The sequence below is a fragment of the Anabas testudineus genome, chromosome 5 (assembly GCF_900324465.2).
Source record: "Anabas testudineus chromosome 5, fAnaTes1.2, whole genome shotgun sequence".
Classification (NCBI taxonomy): Eukaryota; Metazoa; Chordata; class Actinopteri; order Anabantiformes; family Anabantidae; genus Anabas; species Anabas testudineus.
This window is the reverse complement of record NC_046614.1, coordinates 26,680,129-26,701,234: the sequence shown is the minus strand read 5'-3', so window position 1 is coordinate 26,701,234 and position 21,106 is coordinate 26,680,129. Positions and strand designations below refer to the sequence as shown.

General features: G+C 57.3%; 1 protein-coding gene across 1 annotated transcript; it reads left to right on the top strand.

Annotated features, from left to right (window-relative positions):
• Nucleotides 1–18,617: 18,617 nt before the first annotated feature.
• On the top strand, nucleotides 18,618–19,853 carry LOC117152853 (extensin-like). Its single transcript, XM_033325984.1, has 2 exons — nucleotides 18,618–18,761; nucleotides 19,365–19,853. The coding sequence occupies exons 1-2, from the start codon at nucleotides 18,618–18,620 to the stop codon at nucleotides 19,851–19,853; spliced, it is 633 nt and encodes a 210-aa protein (XP_033181875.1).
• Nucleotides 19,854–21,106: the final 1,253 nt, after the last annotated feature.

The window sequence follows — 21,106 nt, the reverse complement described above, 5'->3', positions numbered from 1 at the left end:
ATTGTAGTGAGAGGAGGATGCTGACCAAACTCCTTTCAGTCTGGACAATCCCTCCCACCCACGGCACAGTGTGTTGGCTGGACAGAGGAGCATGTTCAGCCAACCGACTTATTAACATTAAGTGTTCCACAGAGAACCACAGGAGGTCCTTTCTACCAGAGTTCATCATCTCTACAATTCCTGAACTGACAATTTATGTTTTATAATTGCTGTCATTCCACTATTGCCTTTTCATTCATCTCATGTACTCTGTAAATATATTGACTTCTCTGTATTGATGTTATTGTGTATTTATGTTGGTGTGGCTCTTTCCTTTTTGTAAATGGTCTCTGGTACTCAAAGTGCTTTTTACATGTCATTCAGCCCATTCACACACAACACACCAATGGGGTTCAGTTCTTGCCCAAGGACACTTTGGCATGTGACAGAAGGGGCCGGGAATCGAACCACTAATCCTATGATTTGCACCTAACTCGCTCTATCTACCACCCTCTGGTTTTCTTTCTTTCTGTTTGTGTTGAGAACAACTGTAATGAGGCCAAATCATTTCTCTCTGGGATTATAAAGTTTGGAATCTTGATCTCAGAAATTACATTACATTACATTCATTCATTTAGCAGACGTTTTATCCAAAGCGACTTACAAGTCATTACAAGTTACAAGGGTAGGCAGGGCAGCGTGAGGAGGTCTTGCCTAAGGACCCCTATGGAGTTATATATATTAATATATATATATATATATATATATATATATATATATATATATATATTATATATATAAATATATCTCACCACAATTTATCAAGTCAATTCTTAGCAACAATAAATTCATCCTGGAGTCCACATAATTACACAGAATAATAATTTCTTTCTTTCTCTCCTCTCTTTCTCCACAGAAATAACCAGCATGTCATTAAGATCATCTTAAACCGTTTCACCTTAAAACCATGTTGTTTCCCGTTCCTTTAAAAAACCCTCCCCCATTATAGGTTTAATATTCCTGGTTATTTTTGTCCTTAAGCTATCTATCATTTAGGCCTGTTGCAATCATTGTACTTAGTGTTCCAGTGCCTTTCTTTCCTTTTCTGCTGTCCATTCGTCCAGGTGAGTTGCGACTCCAGGCCGGAAATGGTGAAATGCTTTAATGAATGCGTTTGAAAAATGTCACAAAATGTGCTGCCTAAGTCTAGTGGATATCTCTTAATTTGTTTCGCTAATGTTACATTTTCTTGCGAAGGTTGCAGTTATACAGTAAACCACATTGTTTGTCCAAAATGTGCATTGCCCAGGCCCAGAACAGGTCGCCGGTGTGAGGATTAGAATTGTGTGTGATTTTTCCTGTAGTGTTGTGACGCGCTTCTGTCACCTGCGTCTCCCGTCCGAATTTGCCGCTTAGCAGGTGCATTACTGTGTTTTATATTTCACCAAGTGTCCGTCCAATGTGTCTGGACAATGTTATTTGTTTCTTCACATTGGATTTTATGTGCACAGTATATGTGATTTTTATTTTGAGGTAAGTTTTATTTTCCAAATGTATTTTTTATGTGACCTCTGACCTGTCAGTGATGTCACTTCCTGTAGATTCGCGCCTACTTTCCTTCAGTCGGCTCGAGGCCTCCCTGAGGACAGGTGAGTTTATGCGGGTGCCCCGGTCATTACGTTTTAAAACGTGTTAAAGTTAAATAATAGTTCTAAACGTTTATTTCGACGGTAAAAAACGGTTGTTATTTTTTTAGCGTCAGTATTAGTTTATGTGTTTTAATGTAAAAGTTTGCCGTTCCCATGCTAGGCTTGTGGAGCATGCTGGTTGTTTTGCCTTTCAGTCAAAGCATGAATAGTTAATGGTTTAGTTCGTAAGTGATAAATGAATGAGTAAGTTGTGACAAAGGCAGCTAAAAGTATTTGTTCTAAAACTTGTCAAGAGTGAGAGTTGTGTATTTAAGTTGATCTTTGTGAAGATAGTTAGTTGCAGAGTGAGCGCTCTTTCCACTCTGTTTATAGTACATCTTTGACGTATTTCTCCGTCAGTACAGTAGCTGTTTTCACAGTGAAACGAAAGTGTCACGTACGTGCTGATGTTCTCTATACGTTTGTGCCTTGGGAATATTTGTCTTTGTAAGTATGGACATGTTTATGGACACTTAGAAGAATGTTATAATTGTTACCTGTGACAGATAAGGTGTACATGTATGGAATTACCTTCATTCAATTCAAGCTACTGAGTGTAACCACACGAAATGTGTTACGTTATGATTATTTGTTAATTTAGTTTCTTTCTGTTTCTTTCAGTTACAAGAACGATAGGAATATAATAGAGACCAATTTACTCCTCAGTCACTAGAACTCCAGTTTAAATAAAAAAGGAAGCCTTGTATGGAGTCTTCTATTTTTTGTTAGCTGGCTGTCTAGCTACACAAAGCTAACGTGTTGTGAGGACAGCACGCTGGTGGTTTCTCATGCTGCGTTTCTGTGTTTTTTAAAGGTTTGCATGGAGAGACCGGTCAAATGAAGTTGCTGTACTTTTTATTTTATTTGATATAGGTATGTCTACTCCCTCACTGTCTCACAAAAATAAATATATTGGAAATCTGCCACTGGTAGGTTAAAGTTTTTAAGAGCAAGTTGCTGTTTAAAATGAGTCAATGTGGAATTGAAACTATATGGTCACCCTGTGTTTATTTGATTTATTGAATTTGGTATGATGTATTATAGCAGTGTCATGCACAGTGTAGCTGAGTCAGCTAGAGGCCTCGCTGAGGAAAGGTGTACATGTGAGAGACCGGCCAAATTAAGTTGCATACTGTTTTTTTTATTTTCTTTTATTTTATTACCCAGAGCATTGGATGAGAATAAATAAATCTGCTATCAGTTGGCAGACAGCGATGTCCTGTTTTGACATCAGTTAAACACAATGCAGGTTATTTTTCAGCCCAGGACGAATTGTCAGTGCAGGCCGGTACACATGGACGTAAGTCTTGTGATTTTATTTTTTTCTGTATGCAGATTAACTCTGTAGTCTTGAAACTCAATACAAAGCTGCAATACAAAGCACTGAAAGTTCTGTTTTATGTTATGCTGCAAATCCAGGTGTCTGTGGGAGAAAGTGGTTACCAGTGGTACAAGAGAGGTCTGCCATTCTGTGGACAGGATGCGCCCCTAGCTGGTGGCAGCGGGGAAACTGTTAACCTGCGACTGTTTTTGAATAATGTCGATTGCAATGGGAGACGAGGGGTTAGGTTAGGTTCACCATGAAATTGAAAATCATTGTTATGAATCAGATTTTTTTTAAGTTCTAAGAGATGTCGGTCCAGCCTCTTGGGATCAGGATATCTGGTAAGATTGTTTGTACCCTAACCCATTTTGATGACCCATAACCCTATTAATTTTGTATAGAGGCTTTTCACCATCAATAGTAAACAACATGGCAGAGCAGGGGAGCACCATGGGCTGAACAATGTCCGGAAATGATAGGTTTCTTCAGATAGCTGGGGTGCCTCGGAGAGAGGTCCCAGGAAATGGTCTATATATTGAGAAATAAGGTAAGTGAACTATTAAAATCTGAAAGTATTGGTCTGCTGAAGGGTACTTCGTGGGGGATTGTCTAAGTTTCTGATTCTTTAAGTATTTTAGGCAGAACTTACACTGTCTGGCTTTAGGATCATTGAGCTGTACGGGTAATCCCTCCGCTTTGCGTTAATGTATTTATCTGTATATTTCTGTATAAAAGACCCTAACCTGTATGCAAACTGCTGTTTGTCCATTATCACTATTTGTCCTCATGATAATTTTGGGATGATTTTCTAGTTGCCTAGTGCATGTTTTTTCGCTAACCGAGGGATTATCTGCACGGTCTGCTGTTGGCTGGTACAGGGAAAGACACTGTCTTTTTCAATGAGCCCCTGGACTTCAACGCTGAGCTGAGACCACTTGGGATGCCATGTTAATAGATGAGGGCCAAAGAGTGACAGTCAGACCTCTCTCCAGCCGGCATAGTTGGATGGAGGTGGGAGAAAAAAGTTTTGATAGGTAAGGACATTGCATCAGTTTTGGAATTGTCCTTTACAGAATCGTTTTTATTATACAGTGAGGGAAAAAAATTATTTGAACCCCAGCAGATTTTGTAGTTTGCCCACTAACAAAGAAATGATCAGGCTATAATTTCAATGGTAGGTTTATTTGAACAGTGAGACACACAATGACAAAAAAAAAAAATCCAGAAAAATGCGTTTCAAAAAGAGTTATAAATTAATTTGCATTAGGGTTAGGGTTAGGGGTTAGGGGAAGGGAACTGAACCCCCCTCCTAGAGGAGAGGGGACGTGCACGCTCCATCCACCCATCAGACCCCCCTGTACCCGTCCCAAAAAGGGCGCGTTGGCGTCTCGGCCATAACGCACCATGGTCCAGCCGTCTCCCTGGCGTGGACCTCAAATGTTGTTAGTTGTTGTTAGTATTTATTTAATGAATAAAAATTATTTATTTATTTAGTCTTGAAAAAAAAGCCAAATTTTAATGTAAATATAAAATCTATAATGAACTAAGGAAGGTGTGCCAAAAAAAACAAAAACAAGACAACGTTTCGACTTAAACAGTCTTCATCGGTCACGGCACACTAAAACTTGAAATGGCTTGCTAAACTAGCTGTCAGAAGGAAGGTCTGTTCTCTTCGACGCCTAAACCACAAATGAGTTCCTTCTGTGTTTCCCTTATACTATTCGCTAGTGTGCATTGTAATGTTCAATGGTCTTAACTATCCCAATATCTTCATAAATTAGTTTTAACTTTTTAACCATTTTTTAACTTTACTGTTTTTCAATCGTCTTTTTAACTTATGTCCATATGAATTACTTTATCTTTTTATACTAAACTATTTATTATCCCTACTGAATGAAAAGCCCAATATGAATTTTACCTGTATTATATAATAATAATAGTAGTTAACCCTTAAATTCCCTGTCTTTTTTATGTGTCAAATGGAGTTAATGTTTACCGGGTTAGGGTTAGGGGGTTAGGGTTGGTTTAGGGTTAGGGTTAGGGTTAGGGTTAGGTGGGGTTAGGGTTGGGTTAGGGTTAGGGTTAGGGTTAGGGGGTTAGGGTTAGGTTAGGGTTAGGGTTAGGGTTAAGGGTTAGGGTTGGGGTTAGGGTTAGGGGTTGGGTTAGGGGTAGGGTTAGGTTAGGGGTTAGGGTTAGGAACAAAGGGAGACGTTCCCCCTCACGAGGGACCGGGAATGCACGGGCCCTCCCCAGGATCTCCGCTGTTGGCCTATCCCCAGGCCCAGACCCTGAAATGTAACGGGGACGCTGTCCCGTCTCTTGTTGTGGACCTCCGTCCACTCCATGTAGGCCCTGTTTCCAGGAAAACTATAATAAATGTTTTTAAATGTTTTTAATAAAAATAAAATGAAATTTTCTGTATCCAATTGTTTTATTTTTATCCAAAAATAAAATATTAAAAATGAAATGAATTTAGGTTTTTTAAAAAAATATAAAAAACTCCAAAAAATTACAAACAACAAACTAAATGTTGCCCGTCGCAACGTTTCGACCTGAACGGTCTTCCTCAGGCAAGGGCACAAAACAATACAATAAAATTATTGACCTCAGGCAGGCAGAGATGTTGTTCCTTCAAAAGTCAGAGTCGAAATGAACCGGCTTTGTTAATTCAATCCTTTTATACCCTCCCACTTTATTTCCTTTCCTCATTCGTTTTTTCTAATAAAGTAAATTTAGTTTTAACACCCTATAAATGCCAAATTGTTTTCTTCTTACCCCAGTTTCCTATAGTTATTTTAGTAACATTATGTTATTATATTATTTTATTGTTACATTATTATTATTTATTATTTTTATATTATTTTTTTATTAGTTTTATCTTAGGATTGGGGGTTGGGGTCAGGGGTTGGATTAAGGGTTGGGTTTAGGGTTGGGGTTAGGGGTTGGGTTTAGGGTAGGTTAGGGTTTAGGGTTGGGTTTAGGGGTTGGGTCAGGGTTGGGTTAGGGTTGGGTTTAGGGCCAAGGTTGTGGTTAGGTTTAGGGTTGGGGTTAGGGTTAGGGCCAGGGTTGTGGTTAAGTGTTAGGTTGTTGGTTGGGTTTAGGCCAGGGTTGTGGTTAGGGTTAGGGGTTGGGGTTAGGGGTTGGGTTTAGGGCCCGGGTTGTGGTTAAGGTTAGGTTTAGGGTTGGGTTTAGGGCCAGGGTTGTTGGTTAGGGTAGGGGTTGGGGTTGGGGTTGGGTTTAGGGCCAGGGTTGTGGTTGGGTTTAGGGTTGGGGTTAGGGTTAGGGGTTGGGATTGGGTGGTTGGGGTTAGGATTAGGGTGTGGGGTTGTTAGGGTTAGGGTTAGATTGGGGTTGGGTTTAGGGTTAGGTTAGGGGTTGGGTTGGTTAGGGTTGGGGTCAGGGTTAGGGTTGGGGTTAGGGGTGGGTTGGGGTTAGGGTTGGGTGTAGGGTTGGGTTAGGGGTTGGGTTTAGGGGTTGGGTTAGGGTTAGGGTTTGGGTTAGGGGTTGGTTAGGGTTAGGGCTAGAGTTAGTTAACCCCCCAATAGTAACCGTCATCCCCGCCCGTCCATATGCTCTGACTCCTACTAAGATTTTGATGATGGATTTCTAATAAATATGAAATTACATCCCACTGCTTAACAATTCTTAACATTTAAACCAGTTGGTTCTTTCGTTTGTAACCTGTAAATCCATCTCTCATGACTTTTCCGTTGTTTGTCTGTCCAACATGAATTGCTCTGTATTCCTGCCACTCTAAGTGATTGTAGACCGTGTAAAAATAAAATGTTTTACCAAGGAGTATTTGCCTCCTTTTATGTCCAATATTGTATCTGTGTTGCCACATCCGTGTTCTAATTGAATTTTTTGTTTCTCCAACATATTGTAAACCGCATTTTTCACAATATAATTAAACACAATTTTGAGTTTGTGGCGTAAATGCTTGATCAATCTTATATATTGTTTTATTCAGTCTATTTCTAAACTATTTTAAAACTGAAAATGAACAAACGCTGATTCCCGGATTGGCCTCTCTGAAAGGTTCCAGTTTGGCCCGAACCAAATTCCTTCAAATTATTATTTTCTTGTATGCTGAAATAACATGGTAATTATCCAAAACTCCGGTATCGCTGATAAAAGTTGCATAATTGGTTTTTAAACTTACTATTGACAATGAACTCATAGTGAATATTGTGTAACTAAAGGAATAATGTCCTTATCTGACCTAACCTTAACATCCTTAAATGTTTTAAGGCATTGTCTCAAAATGACCTCGAATAACCTCGTTTTCTCAAGGCCCCAAATAAATCCTGACTGCTTCCCAAAAACAACATTGTTTGTGTACATATCCTATGAAAACGTAACAATTGTGACTTAACTAAACCTCTGAACGTATGTTTCGGGTGTGAAAACTGGTCTTAAACAACAAAGCATGGGTATCCGTCTCCTTAAAGAAAACCTTAACATCCAACTTCTTGTTAACCTCAATCCTGGTCCCTTGTTATCCGTGGTATCCAAAAAATCAATAGATTGATAATTGTTGTATGTTTCAACTTAATTGAAGGATCATGACTATTAAGAATGTCCATAAACTCCATAAAAATCATCCTCTGAATGACCCGACACCCCAGATATCATCCAAGTACCGTAAATAATGAAGCGGGTTCTTAGAAACACTTGGCGAGAACTTCCTCTTCCCAGTTTGCCATAATATATTGGCATACGCCGGGGCAAAACTCTTGCCCATTGCCGTCCCTTTGATTTGTAATAATATTCGCCATCAAACAGAAATCATTCCTGGTCAAATTAATTTCCAATAACTGTTAAAACCTCTCATCTGGCCTGTTGGGGTCTGGGTATCTCTCAAAAATCTTTTTAACTGTAGCCAACCCTGACTTAATGTCTATGTTTGTATATAAACTATCCACATCCAAACTAAAAAACATAGATTGTTCCGGATACTAAGATTTTTAACTATGTCAATGAAATGATATGTATCCTTTACATATGAGGATGAAGAACAGACAATGGATTAAGGTGATAGTCTATAAACTCCGCCGTTTGATATGTTTCAGACCCACAGTCAGAGACACTGGCCTCCCGGGGGTATATCATGTGGCACCGTCCACTTTTTAGGATCCTTTGAATTTGGGTTAAAATATAAAATCTACGTTCCCTGGGTTCCCTATCCCCTTTAAATATTGTTTTTGTTTGCTATTGATGAACCCCTTGTCCTTTAAGTATCTATAATTGAATGAAACTAACGGTACCGTTTCAAATAAATTGGTTCTTTTAACTTTTTATAATAATTGTATCCTGTAATTGACGTTTCACTTCAAAAATATATTGATCCCGCCCCATTATCACCACCGTACTACCTTTATCTGCCGGCTTAATACAATATGTTTATTATTCCGTAAATCTTTGAGTGCCCCAACTTCTTCTTGTGTTCAAATTCAACTGCTCCTTATTAAATCTAAACCCTTCTGGAAATCTTCCCGATCTTTGGCCTCTAACACACCTAATTTCCTCAGGTAATTTATCTTCCGGTGGTGTCCAAATGATTTCGGCATAAATGGAACCAATTCGTCCCCATCATCACTTTTATCCTTAATAAAAAAACTGCTAGTTTTATCCTCCATATGATAAGTTTGAATATCCCAACTGCAACTGATTCTTTTGATTCTTACCTGTTCATTGAAGGTATAAATGTTAAACCCTTATTTAAAAGGGTCAAGTGTGCTCTAGTCGGATGGAAATTCTTTGCTAATATAAGAACATTTTGTGAAGAAAGGGGCTGAGAACCCCTCTGCCCCTCCTCCAGGGGCTTATGGGCTGTCAAGTTTAAAAATGAGACCCAATGATCAAGCATAACCTGAGCTGTTTCCTTAGACCAGTGTAGATTGTCACTCTCCGTCCGGAAGTCAGCCTTTTTAGGGCACTGATGAACGGCATGTTCTTAACAATATACCCATTCAATGTGCGAGAGTCTCCCGTTGCTGAGGAGGCAAGGCCGATGAAAAATTGATCACCGGCCCAGATCTCAGCATAAGGAACTGTCTTTTTGCCATCCTTACCGCCGTTTGCCGTTGCTTAATCGCCGTAGCTTTGGCCTTCTGTGCTCGGCTATTCAACCCAAATCCAAAACCACCTTCTCCACCATAACCTGGCTGGTCGCCTTCGCCATAATGGCCTCCGCATGTCGAAAATAGCACCAGGGTAACTGTCGATCTGCAAACTGGCAATGGAGTGTGTTGGAAACCGGGATAAATTGGAATCTCCAATAATGACCCATTTCTTCATGACTGTAAGGTCCAATCCTCCATCTTTCGATCTGTAGCATATGTCTGTGTTGGCTTGTAGACCTGAGGTTTGGGAGTGGAAACATGACTTCCTGTCAAACCCTGGTCCGTGGATCTGCAGATCATCCAGAAGAGTCCAACAACGATCCCCCATCTCTATGCACCTGAGCCACATGCAATTGGACTTGGGGCCTCAGCGGGGGTTTTGTCCAGATCTATCAAGTGATCCTGTTCCAACAATGGGGGTTCCTCTACCACCCCCTCTGACTGTTCCACATCCGTTCCCAAAGTCAAGCAGGGGTCAATCTGCAAAGCAACCGAATCCGAAATTCCCGTGGAACTCGCTGTGACTTCGGCGAGCCCTGTCCACACGGCAGGGAATCCTCATCCTGCTCCCCATCAACTGTATCCTCCCTTGCACTGGCTTCAACTGTCCTGCACAGTCATTGTGGCCACTGTGCATGTAACCCGTGGCACTGGCAACTCTGAACGTGAGTAGGGACTCTCCACCACTCCAACATGAACTACCCCCTTTGTTGATGTACGCTGTACATTCGTCTCAATCCTGGACGAGCTGTCTGTCTTGGAGAGACCAGAATAGGATCCGGGGTAACAGCTGTTATTCCTCCAGAAACTGTGTCTGGGACTCTGGGAACTGCTCCACGGCCCCTACGCAATTGTTGCACTCCTTCTTGTTGTGGGGTGTCCACTGAGTGTACCTGGTCCCCATGATGTCCCCCCTCAGCCTTCTCACAAGACGTAATCAAGCCTCCGCATGATCCAAGACCTCCTGTGTTATCCTGGCCAAATTTCTCCTGGCCCATCTCGTAGCCACCTCAAACGCAGCCTTCCAGTTGGAGTCCAACTGCTTGTCCAACTCCTTCAACATGGTCTCCAGCCCATCCTTGTATGATCCTGCAAAATAAGCAAGGTGGTGTAGCCCCAGTTCTTAGCTCCCTGCTATCATATCCACCGTAGTTTGGGTCGGAACAGCAGGTTTGATCATAGAGGCCAGAATGTCCACCATACGAGCCAATTCCATCCGCGGACCCGCTTGATCTGGTTCTGGAGTGACATTCTGAAGATGATGCACCATCTTGATAACCTTGTAAAGGAACGCACCAATGTCGCAAACTTGGGATCAGTAGGTGGAAACTGCTGCCGTCCAGCTGCTGGAGGGACGTCCATTTCGCAGACTTGCACCCCCTTGGTATTGAAAACCATAAAACACTGCCTCCAAAACGTTGAGGGTTAGTTGCCGGACGACATCCGGTATGACCGTGTTTGGGGTCCCGAATATCTTGACGGCATCAGAGGACGAACCGAAGCAGAATAAACCCAGGGAGGCACAGGCCGGTTAGAAACAAAGGGAAGAGCCGTTCCCCCCTCACGAGGGACCGGGAATGCACGGGCCCTCCCCAGGAATCCCGCTGTTTGCCTCTCCCCAGGCCCGACCCTGAATGTAACGGGGACGCTGTCCCGTCTCTTGTTGTGGACCTCCGTCCACTCCTGTAGGCCCTGTTTCCAGGAAAACTATAATAAATGTTTTTAATGTTTTTAATAAAAATAAAATGAAATTTTCTGTATCCAATGTGTGTATTTTTATACCAAAAAAAAATATAAAATAAAATGAATTTAGGAAAAAAATAAAAAAAACCCAAAAAATACAAACAACAAACTAAATGTGTGCCCGTCGCCACGTGCGACCGACGCTCCAGGCAAGGGCACAAAACAACAAAAAAAATGAACCCCAGCCGGCAGAGGTGGTCCCAACGAAGAGTGTCGGAAAATGAACCGGCGTTGAGGTCAACGAGTTTACTCGCCCCACGTGAGGGCCGTTCCCAGGCGGGTGGGCGAAAGAAAGGACAGGGAGGGGGCAGGAACCGAGAAAGCCAAGGGGGGGGTCGGTCGACCCAGGGTCCGTAGAGGGAGGGGCGGAACCGGAGGGAGGTAGAGAGGGGAGGGGGACAGGATGTAGGAGGAGGGGGAGAGGAGGGAGGGGGGGAGGGAGGGGTAGCGGGAGGGGGGGGGGGGGGGGGGGGGGGGGGGGGGAGGGGGGGGGGTGGGGGGGGGGGGGAGGGGGGGGGAGGGGGGGAGGGGTGGGGGGGGGGAGGGGGGGGGGGGGGAGGGGGGGGGTGGGGGGGGGGGGGGGGGGCAGGGGGGGGGGGGGGGGGGGGGGAGGGGGAGGGGGGGGGGGTGGGGGGGGGGGGGGGGAGGGGGGGGGGGAGGGGGGAGGGGGGGGGGGGGGGGGGGGGGGGGGGGGAGGGGGGGGGGGGGGAGGGGGGGGGGGGAGGGGGGGGAGGGGGGGGGGGGGGGGGAGGGGGAGGGGGGGGGGGGGGGGGGGGGGGGAGGGGCGAAGGGGGTGGAGGGGGAGTGGTGGGGGTGAGGGGGCGGGGGGGGGCGTGAGGGGAGGGTGGGGGGGAGGAGGAGGGGGGGGGGAGGGGAGGGGGGAGGGTAGGAGTAGGGGGGGGGGGAGGGGGTGAGGGGGAGGGGGGGGGAGGGTGCGGGGGGGGGGCAGGGGAGGGGGGGGTGAGGGGGTGTGTTGAGGGGAGGGGGAGGGGGTGCGGGGGAGGGGGAGGGGGAGGGGGGAGGGGGAGGGGAGGGGAGGGGGGGGGAGGGGAGGGGGAGGGGAGGGGGGGAGGGGAGGGGGAGGGGGAGGGGGAGGGGGAGGGGGAGGGGGGTAGGGGAGGGGAGGGGGGAGGGGAGGGGGGGGGGAGGGGAGGGGGAGGGGAGGGTGAGGGGGGAGGGGGAGGGGAGGGGGCGGGGTAGGGGGAGGGGGAGGGGGAGGGGGAGGGGTGGGGGTCGGGGGCGGGGGAGGGGGGAGGGGGAGGGGGAGGGGGGCGGGGGAGGGGGAGGGGGAGGTGGGAGGGGGAGTGGGGCGGGGAGGGGGGGAGGGGGAGGGGTAGGGGTAGGGGGGAGGGTGAGGGGGAGGGGGAGGGGGAGGGGGAGGGGGAGGGGGAGGAGGGGGAGGGGGTAGGGGGCGGGGGAGGGGAGTGGGAGGGGGAGTGGAGGCGGGGCGGGGGCGGGGAGGGTGAGGGGTGAGGGGGAGGGGGAGGGGGAGGTGTAGGGGGAGGAGGGGGAGGGGAGGGGAGGGGGAGGGAGAGGGGGGGAGGGGGGGGAGGGGAGGGTGCGGGAGGGGTGAGGGGAGGGGGAGGGTGAGGGTGGGAGGGGCGGGAGGGGGAGGGTGGGGGGAGGGGGGAGTGGGGGAGGGGGGAGGGGGGAGGGGGGAGGGGGGGGGGGGGGAGGGAGGGGAGGGGGGGGGGAGGGGAGGGGAGGGGGGGGGAGGGGGAGGGGGAGGGGGAGGGGGCGGGGGAGGGGGGAGGGGGAGGGGAGGGTGAGGGGGGAGGGTGGAGGGGGGGGGGAGGAGGGGGGAGGGGAGGGGGGAGGGGGCGGGGGAGGGGGAGGGTGCGGGGGAGGGGGACGGGTGAGGGGGAGGGGGGGGAGGGTGATGGGGAGGGAGGGGGGGGGGAGGGGGAGGGGTCGGGGGCGGGGGAGGGGGAGGGGGAGGGGAGGTGGAGGGAGGGGAGGGGGAGGGGGGTGGGTGAGGGGCGAGGGGGAGGGGGAGGGGGAGGGGGGGGGGTGAGTGGGGAGGGGGGGGAGGGGAGGGGGAGGGGGAGGGGAGGGGGAGGGGGAGGGGGAGGGGGGGGGAGGGGAGGGGGAGGGAGGGGGCGGGGGAGGCGGGAGGGGAGGGGAGGGGGAGGGGGCGGGGGGAGGGGGAGGGGGAGGGGGAGGGGGTAGGGGGCGGGGAGGGGCGGGGGCGGGGGAGGGGGGCGGCGGGAGGGGGAGGGGGAGGGGGAGGGGGAGGGGGCGGGGGAGGGGGAGGGGGAGGGGGGGGAGAGGGGAGGAGGAGGGGGAGGGGAGGGGGAGGGGAGGGGGAGGGGGAGGAGGGGAGGGGAGGGGGAGGGGGGAGGGAGGGTGCGGGGAGGGGAGGGGAGGGGAGGGGGGGAGGGGAGGGGAGGAGGGGGAGGGGAGGGGGGAGGGGTAGGGGGGAGGGGGAGGGGTGGGGGTTGGGGGTAGGGGGGAGGGGAGGGGGGAGGGGCGAAGTGGGAGGGGGGGGTGAGGGTGGAGGGGGGGAGGGGGGAGGGGGGAGGGGGAGGGGAGGGGGGGGAGGGGGAGGGAGGGGAGGGGGGGCGGGGGGAGGGGAGGGGGGAGGGGGAGGGGGAGGGGGAGGGGAGGGGGAGGGGAGGGGGAGGGGCGGGGGAGGGGGAGGGGGCGGGGGAGGGGGAGGGGGGGGGAGGGGGAGGGGGGAGGGGAGGGGGTCGGGGGAGGGGGGCGGGGGAGGGGGGGCGGGGGCGGGGAGGGTGAGGGGGAGGGGGAGTGGGAGGGGTCGGGGGGGTGTGAGGGGTAGGGGAGGGGGAGGGGAGGGGAGGGGGGAGGGGGAGGTGAGGGTGGAGGGGGGGGGGAGGGGGAGGGGAGGGGGAGGGAGGGGGGGGGGAGGGGGGGGGGGGGGGGGGGGGGGTGGGGGGAGGGGGGGGGGAGGGGGGAGGGGGGAGAGGGGGGAGGGGGGGGGGGGGGAGGGGAGGGGAGGGGAGAGGGGGAGGGTGAGGGGGAGGGGAGGGTGGAGGGGGAGGGGGCGGGGAGGGGTAGGGGGTAGGGGGAGGGGGAGGGGGAGGGGGGAGGGGGAGGGAGGGGGAGGGGGGGGGGAGGGGAGGGGGGAGGGGGAGGGGGGCGGGGGGGAGGGGGAGGGGAGGGGGAGGGGGGAGAGGGTGAGGGAGAGGGAGGTGGGGGGGAGAGGAGGGTGGAGGGGGAGGAGGGAGGGGAGGGCGGAGGGGGAGGGGAGGGAGAGAGGGGAGAGGGGGAGGGGGGAAGGGAGAGGGGGAGGCGGGAGGGGGAGGAAGGAGAGAGAGAAGGTGGGAGGGGGAGGGGAGGAGTGATGAGGGAAGTGTGGAGAGGGAGAGGGGGGAAGGGAGGGGAGGAAGGGAGGAGGGGGGGAGGGGAGGGGGGGGGGTGAGGGAGGGGGGGAGGGGGAGGGGGGGGGGAGAGGGGAGGGGGGGGAGGGAGGGGGGGGGGAGGGGGGGAGGAGGGAGGAGGGGGAGGGGGGAGGGGGGGGGGGGGGGAGTGGGGAGGGAGGGGGAGGGGGGGAGGGAGAGGGGGAGGGTGAGGAGGGGGGCGGGGGAGGGGGGGGGAGGGGGAGGGGGGGAGGGGGAGGTGGGCGGGGGAGGGGGAGGGGGGGGGGAGGCGGGAGGGGAGGGGAGGGGAGGGGGAGGGGGCGGGGTAGGGGGAGGGGGAGGGGAGGGGGTGAGGGGGAGGGTTGAGGGGGGAGGGGGAGGGTGAGGGGGGAGGGGAGGGGAGGGGAGGGAGGGGGAGGGAGGGGGAGGTGGAGGGTGATGGGGGAAAGGGAGGGGGAGGGGGAGGGGGAGGGGGAGGGGGAGGGGGAGGGGGAGGGGAGGGGCGGGGGATGGGGAGGGGGAAGGGAGGGGGAGGGGTGAGAGGGAGGGGAGGGGGAAGAGGAGGGGGAGGGGGAGGGGGGGGGGGGGGGGAGGGGGGGAGGGGGAGGGAGGGAGGGAGGGGGTGGGGGAGGGGAGGGGAGGGAGGGGTCGGGTGAGGTGCGGATGTGGGGAGGGGGAGGGGGGAGGGGGGAGGGAGTGAGGGGAGGGGGGGGGAGGGGAGGGGGAGGGGGGAGGGGGGGGGGGAGGGGGAGGGGGGGGGAGGGGAAGGGGAGGGGGGGGGGAGGGGGAGGGGAGGAGGAGGGGGAGGGGGGGGGAGGGGGATCGGGGGGGGGGGGGGGGAGGGGGAGGGGGGGGGGGAGGGGGGTGGAGGGGGAGGGGGAGGGGGGGGGGAGGGGGGCGGGGGAGGGGAGCGGGAGGGGGAGGGGGAGGAGGGGAGGGGGAGGGGTGAGGGGGGAGGGGGAGGGGGAGGGGGAGGGGGGCGGGGGCGGCGGGAGGCGAGGGGGGAGGGGTGAGGGGGAGGGGATGCGGGGGAGGGGAGGGGGAGGGGGGGGGGAGGGGGAGGGGAGGGGGAGGGGGAGGGGGAGGGGGAGGGGAGGGGGAGGGGGAGGGTGAGGGGTAGGGGGAGGGGAGGGGGGGGTGAGGGGGAGGGGGGGGTGAGGGGGAGGGGGAGGGGGGGAGGGGGCGGGGGAGGGGGGGGAGGGGGAGGGGGAGGGGGAGGGGGCGGGCGGGGGGGGAGGGGGAGGGGTAGGGGGAGGGGGAGGGGGGGGGGGAGGGGGGGCGGGGGAGGGGGAGGGGGAGGGGGGAGGGAGGGGGGAGGGGAGGGGAGGGGGAGGGGGTGGGGGGAGGGGGCGTGGTGGAGGGGGGGAGGGGGAGGGGGAGGGGGATGGGGGAGGGGGAGCGGAGGGGTGAGGGGGCGGCGGCGGGGGAGGGGAGGGGGAGGGGGAGGGGAGGGGGGAGGGGGAGGGGGCGGGGGGGGGGAGGGGGAGGGGGAGGGGGAGGGGGAGGTGGGGGGGAGGGGGAGGGGGAGGGGGGAGGGGAGGGGAGGGGTGAGGGGGAGGGGGAGGGGCGGGGGAGGGGCGGGGGAGGGGAGGGGGGAGGGGGAGGGGGGGTGGGAGGGGGGAGGGGGAGGGGAGGTGCGGGGGCGGGGGCGGGGGAGGGGGAGGGGGAGGGGGCGGGGAGGGGAGGGGGGGGGGAGGGGGAGGGGAGGGGGAGGGGGAGGGGGAGGGGTAGGGGGAGGGTGCGGTGGAGGGGGAGGGGGAGGGGGGAGGGGAGGGGGAGGGGCGGGGAGGGGGAGGGGAGGGTAGGGGGAGGGGGAGGGTGAGGGGGAGGGGGAGGGGGAGGGGGAGGGGGAGGGGAGGGGGAGGTGGTGGGGAGGGGGAAGCGGGGAGGGGCGGGGGAGGGGGAGGGGTAGGGGGTAGGGGGAGGAGGGGGAGGGGGAGGGGAGGGGGAGGGGAGGGGGAGGGGGAGGGGGATGGGGGAGGGGGAGGGGCGGGGAGGGGAGGGGGAGGGGGAGGGGAGGGGGAGGGGGAGGGGGAGGGGAGGGGGAGGGGGAGGGGGAGGGGGAGGGGGAGGGGGAGGGGGGGGGAGGGGAAGGGGGAGGTGGGAGGGGGGTAGGGGGAGGGGGAGGGGGAGGGTGGGGGGAGGGGGGGGGGGAGGGGGAGGGGGAGGGGTAGGGGCGGGGAGGGTGGAGGGGGAGGGGAGGGGGAGCGGGGAGGGGGGGGAGGGGGGGAGGAGGGGGAGGGGGAGGGGGAGGGGGAGGGGGAGGGGGAGGGGGAGGGGGGGGGGGAGGGGGAAGGGGGGGGGAGGGGGAGGGGAGGGGGGGGGGGGGGATGGGGGAGGGGGAGGGGCGGGGGAGGGGGTAGGGGAGGCGGGAGGGGGCGGGGGAGGGGGGGGGGGGGAGGGGGAGGGGGGGGGGGAGGGGAGGTGAGGGGGAGGGGGAGGGGAGGGGAGGGGGAGGGGGGGGGGAGGGGGAGGGGGGGGGGAGGGGAGGGGGGGGGAGGGGGGTGAGGGGGGGGGGAGGGGGAGGGGGAGGGGAGGGAGGGGGGAGGGGAGGGGGAGGGGGAGGGAAGGGGGAGGGGGGAGGGGGAGGGGGAGGGGGGGGGGGGAGGGGGGAGGGGGGAGGGGAGGGGAGAGGGGGAGGGAGAGGGGAGGGGGGAGGGGGAAGGGGAGGGGGGGGGAGGGGGGGGGGAGGGGGAGGGGGAGGGGGAGGGGAGGGGGAGGGGGGGGGGGAGGTGGGCGGGGAGGGAGGCGCGGGTGCCGCCGCCGCGGGGGGGGTGGTGAGAGGCGAGCCCCCCGCCAACACCGAACCCGAACCCGAACGAACCCGACACCCGTGAACACCCGAACCCGACACCACTCCGAAAAACGACCAACCCGACGAACCGCCTAACCCGAACCCGTACCCAACCCGTAACCAACCCGAACCGACCACCCGCCACCTACCCGAACCCGAACCGAACCCGAACCGACCCCTCGTACCCACCCCCCAAACCCCACTGAACCCGAACTCCGAACCCGAACCAACCGAACCCGAACCGAACCGAAACCCGAATCCCCGAACCCGAACCCCGTCAACCAACACCGAACCCGAACCCGACGACCCGACCTCGACCAACCCGAACCCGAACACCAACCCGAACCCGAACCCGAACCGAACCCGAACGACCGATACCCGAACGCACTGAACTAACGAAACAACCGACCCGAACCCCCGAACCGACCCGGCCCGACGAACCCGAACCCGAACCCGAACTCACCCGAACAACCCGAACCCTTGAACCCGATCAACCCGACCGAACCGACCAACCCGAACCCGCGAACCCGACCGACCCGACCCACCCGAACCCAACCCGAACGACCGTCCCGAAGAACCCGAACCCGAACCCGAACCACCCGAACCGACCGACCCAACCAACCCGAACCCGAACCCGAACCTCGAACCCGAACCGAACCGAACCCGACCGAACCCGAACCAACCCGAACACCGAACGAACTCGAACCCGGAACACCGAACCCGACTACCCGAACCCGAACCCGAACCGACCGAACCGAACCGACCGACCCGAACCCGAACCCGAACCCCCCGAACCCGAACCCACCGACCACCAACCCTGAACCCGTAACCCGTTACCCGTAACCCGAATCCCGTAACGCGAACACCCGAACCCGACCCGACAACATCCAACCCCGAACGACGCACCGAACCCGAACCCTGAACCCGAACCGAACCCGAACCCGAACCCGAACCCGAACCTCGTCAACCCGAACACCCGAACCCGAACCGAACCCGACCGACCCGAACACCCCGAACCCGAACCGACCCCGCACCCGAACTCTTCTGGCCCCTCGTTCTTCTCTTCCAACCCGAACCGACCCCGAACCCGAACCCGAACCATCGGAAACCGATCGCGACGACCCCGAACCCGACCACCCGAACCCGACGCCCGAACCCTACGACCACCCCGAACCCGAACCCGACCCCACCCGAACCCGAACCCGAACCCCGAACCCGAACCGTATACCCGCCCCTCCCCCTCCCCCCCCCCCCCCACCCTCCGAACCCGAACCAACCGAACCCGAAATCGCGAGAACGACGACCACCAACCAACCTAACTCGAACCCGAACTCCGAACTCGACCGCCCGAACCCGGAACCCGAACCTCCGAACCCGTCCACGAACCCGAACCCCCGACCTGTACCCGAACCCCCACCGCGAACCCGAACGAACCCGAACCGAACCCGAACCCGACAACCCTTGAACCCCTGTAACCACCCGACCTCCGATATCCCGAACCCTGAATCCCGAACCGATACCCGAACCGAACCCGATACCCCCCGACGACGCCGACCAACCCGAACCCGCAACCGACCGAACCCGAACCCGACCCCGAACCCGCGTAACCCGACCTACCCACTCCCGAACCCTACCCCGAACCCGATGAATTATACCCCCGAACCACCCCGAACCCGAACCGAACCCGAACGACCGACCCGACCGAACCCCGAACCCGAACCCGAACTAACCCGACCGAACCGCCGAACCTACCGCCTAATCCCGAACCCGAACCCACCCCGAAAACCCGTAACCCGAACCCGAACAACCCGAACCCGAACCCGAACCCGCAACCCGAACCGAACCCAACCCGAACCGAACCGAACCCGAACCCGACTCCGAACCCGAACCCGAAACCCGAACCCGAACCCGAACCCGAACCCCCTCGAACCCGAATCCGAACCCGAACCGAACCTAACCGACCTAACCCGAACGAACCCACCGACACGAACCCCCGATCGACCCGAACCCGAACCCGAACCCGAAACCCGAACCCGAACCGAACCCGAACACCCGGAACCCGAACCCCGAACCAACCCCTGAACCCTCGAACCCCGAACCCGAACTCCGACCGTACCCCGAACCCGAACCACCGAACCCGACACCCGAACAACCGAACCCGAACACCCGCCCGACGAAAACCGAACCCGAAACCGAACCGACCCGAACCCCGAACCCGATCCCCGAAACCCGAACCGTCACCCGAACCCGAACCCGAACCCGTAACCCGAACCCTAACCCGATACCCGAACCGAACCCGAACCCGAACCGGAACCCGCACGACCCGAACCGACCCGCACACCTCGTACCACCCCGCATCCCGAACCCGAACCCGAACCCTGATACCCGAAGACCCCCGAACCCGTAACCCGAACCCGAACCCGACGTAACCCGAACCTAACCGAACCCGAACCCCGAACCGCCGAACCAACCCGAAACCGACCACCGAACCGACCCCCGAACCGAAACCCGAACCCGGACCCGGAACCGCAACCCGAAACCCCTAACCCGAACCCGAACCGACCAATACCCAACTCAAAACCGAAACCCCGAACCCGAACCCGAACCCGACCCGAACCCGAACCCGACAACCGGACACCCTCACCCCGACTGAACCTCGACCCCAACCCGAACAACGACCGAACCCGAACCGACGTAACCGTCGAACCCACCGAACCTGCACGACCCCGAACCCGAACCCGAACCCACCGCCCAACCGAACCTTACGAACCCGAACCCCGAACTCCGCACCCGAACACCCGAACCCGAACTCACCGAACTCGATCACCTGAACGATCGCACCAAACCCGACCCGAACCCGGACAACCGAACCCGCACTGAAACCCGACGAACCCGAACCCGACCGACTAAGCGACCCACCGAACCCAACGAAACTGACCGAACCCTAACGAACCCGAACCCGACCCGACCCGAACCCGAACCCCGAACCCGAACCCGACCCGACCCGAACCCGCTCAACCCGAAACCCGAACCACCGAACCAACCCGAACCCGAGAGACCCAACGACCCCCCGACCTACCCGACACCGAACCCGACCAGAAACCCGAACTCCTGACTACCGCGAACCCCTAACACCCTAACCCGAACGCCGACACCGAACCCTGAACCACCGAACCCAACCCATCACCAGAACCCGACCCGAACCGAACCCCCGACCCCGAACCCGAACCCGAACCCGAACCCAGAACCCGAACCTCTGAACCCGCCTAACCTCCGTAACCCAACCCGAACCCTTAACCGAATCCGATCCGAACCCGAACCCGAACCCGACAACCACCGATCCCCCCCCCGAACCCACCAGAACCCGAACCCCCGAACCATGTAACCCGAACCTCGAACCCTAACACGAACCGCGAACCCGAAAACCTCGAACCGAACCCGAACCTCGAACCCGACCAACCCCTGAACCCGAACCCGACACCCGAAACATCGAACCCCTCCGAACGAACCGAACCCGACCGCCCGAACCCGTCGATACCCGAACCGACCCGCGAACCCGACTCCGAACCCACCCGAACCCGAACCAGAACCCAACCCGATACCGAACGACCCGAACCCACCCGAACTCCGACCGACGTACCCAACACCGAACCTCCCGAACCACGAACCGAACCCTCGACACCAACCGAACCCCGACCGAACCCGAACCCGAACCCGAACGAACCCGAACCCCGAACCCGAACCGAACCCGAACCCGAACCCGAACCCGAACCCGAACCCCGAACCCGAACCCGCAATCCCGAAACCCGAACCCGAACCCGAACCCGAACCACACGAACCCTAACCCTCACCCCGAACCCGAACCGAACCCGAAGACCCGAACCCGACCCGAACCCGACCCTGAACCACAGACCCGCCGAACCCGAACCGAAACCCGAACCCGAACCCGAACACCGAACCCGTCGCCGGAACCCCCGGAACCCGAACCCCTAAACACCCAACCCGAACCCGAAACCCGAACCCCTAACGAACCCGAACCGACCGAACCCTGAACCCGAACCACCCCGAGAACCCCTGAACGACCGACCCGACCGAACACCCGAACCCGCCTGACCCGAACTCCAACCCGTACC

Excerpts from the sequence above, each read along its gene's own strand:
- LOC117152853 (XM_033325984.1), top strand. The coding sequence starts at position 18,618 with ATGAATTATACCCCCGAACCACCCCGAACCCGAACCGAACCCGAACGA. Across the intron at positions 18,762-19,364 it reads CGAACCCACCCCGAAAACCC|ACCCCCGAACCCGTAACCCG; the intron begins GTAACCCGAACC and ends TGATACCCGAAG.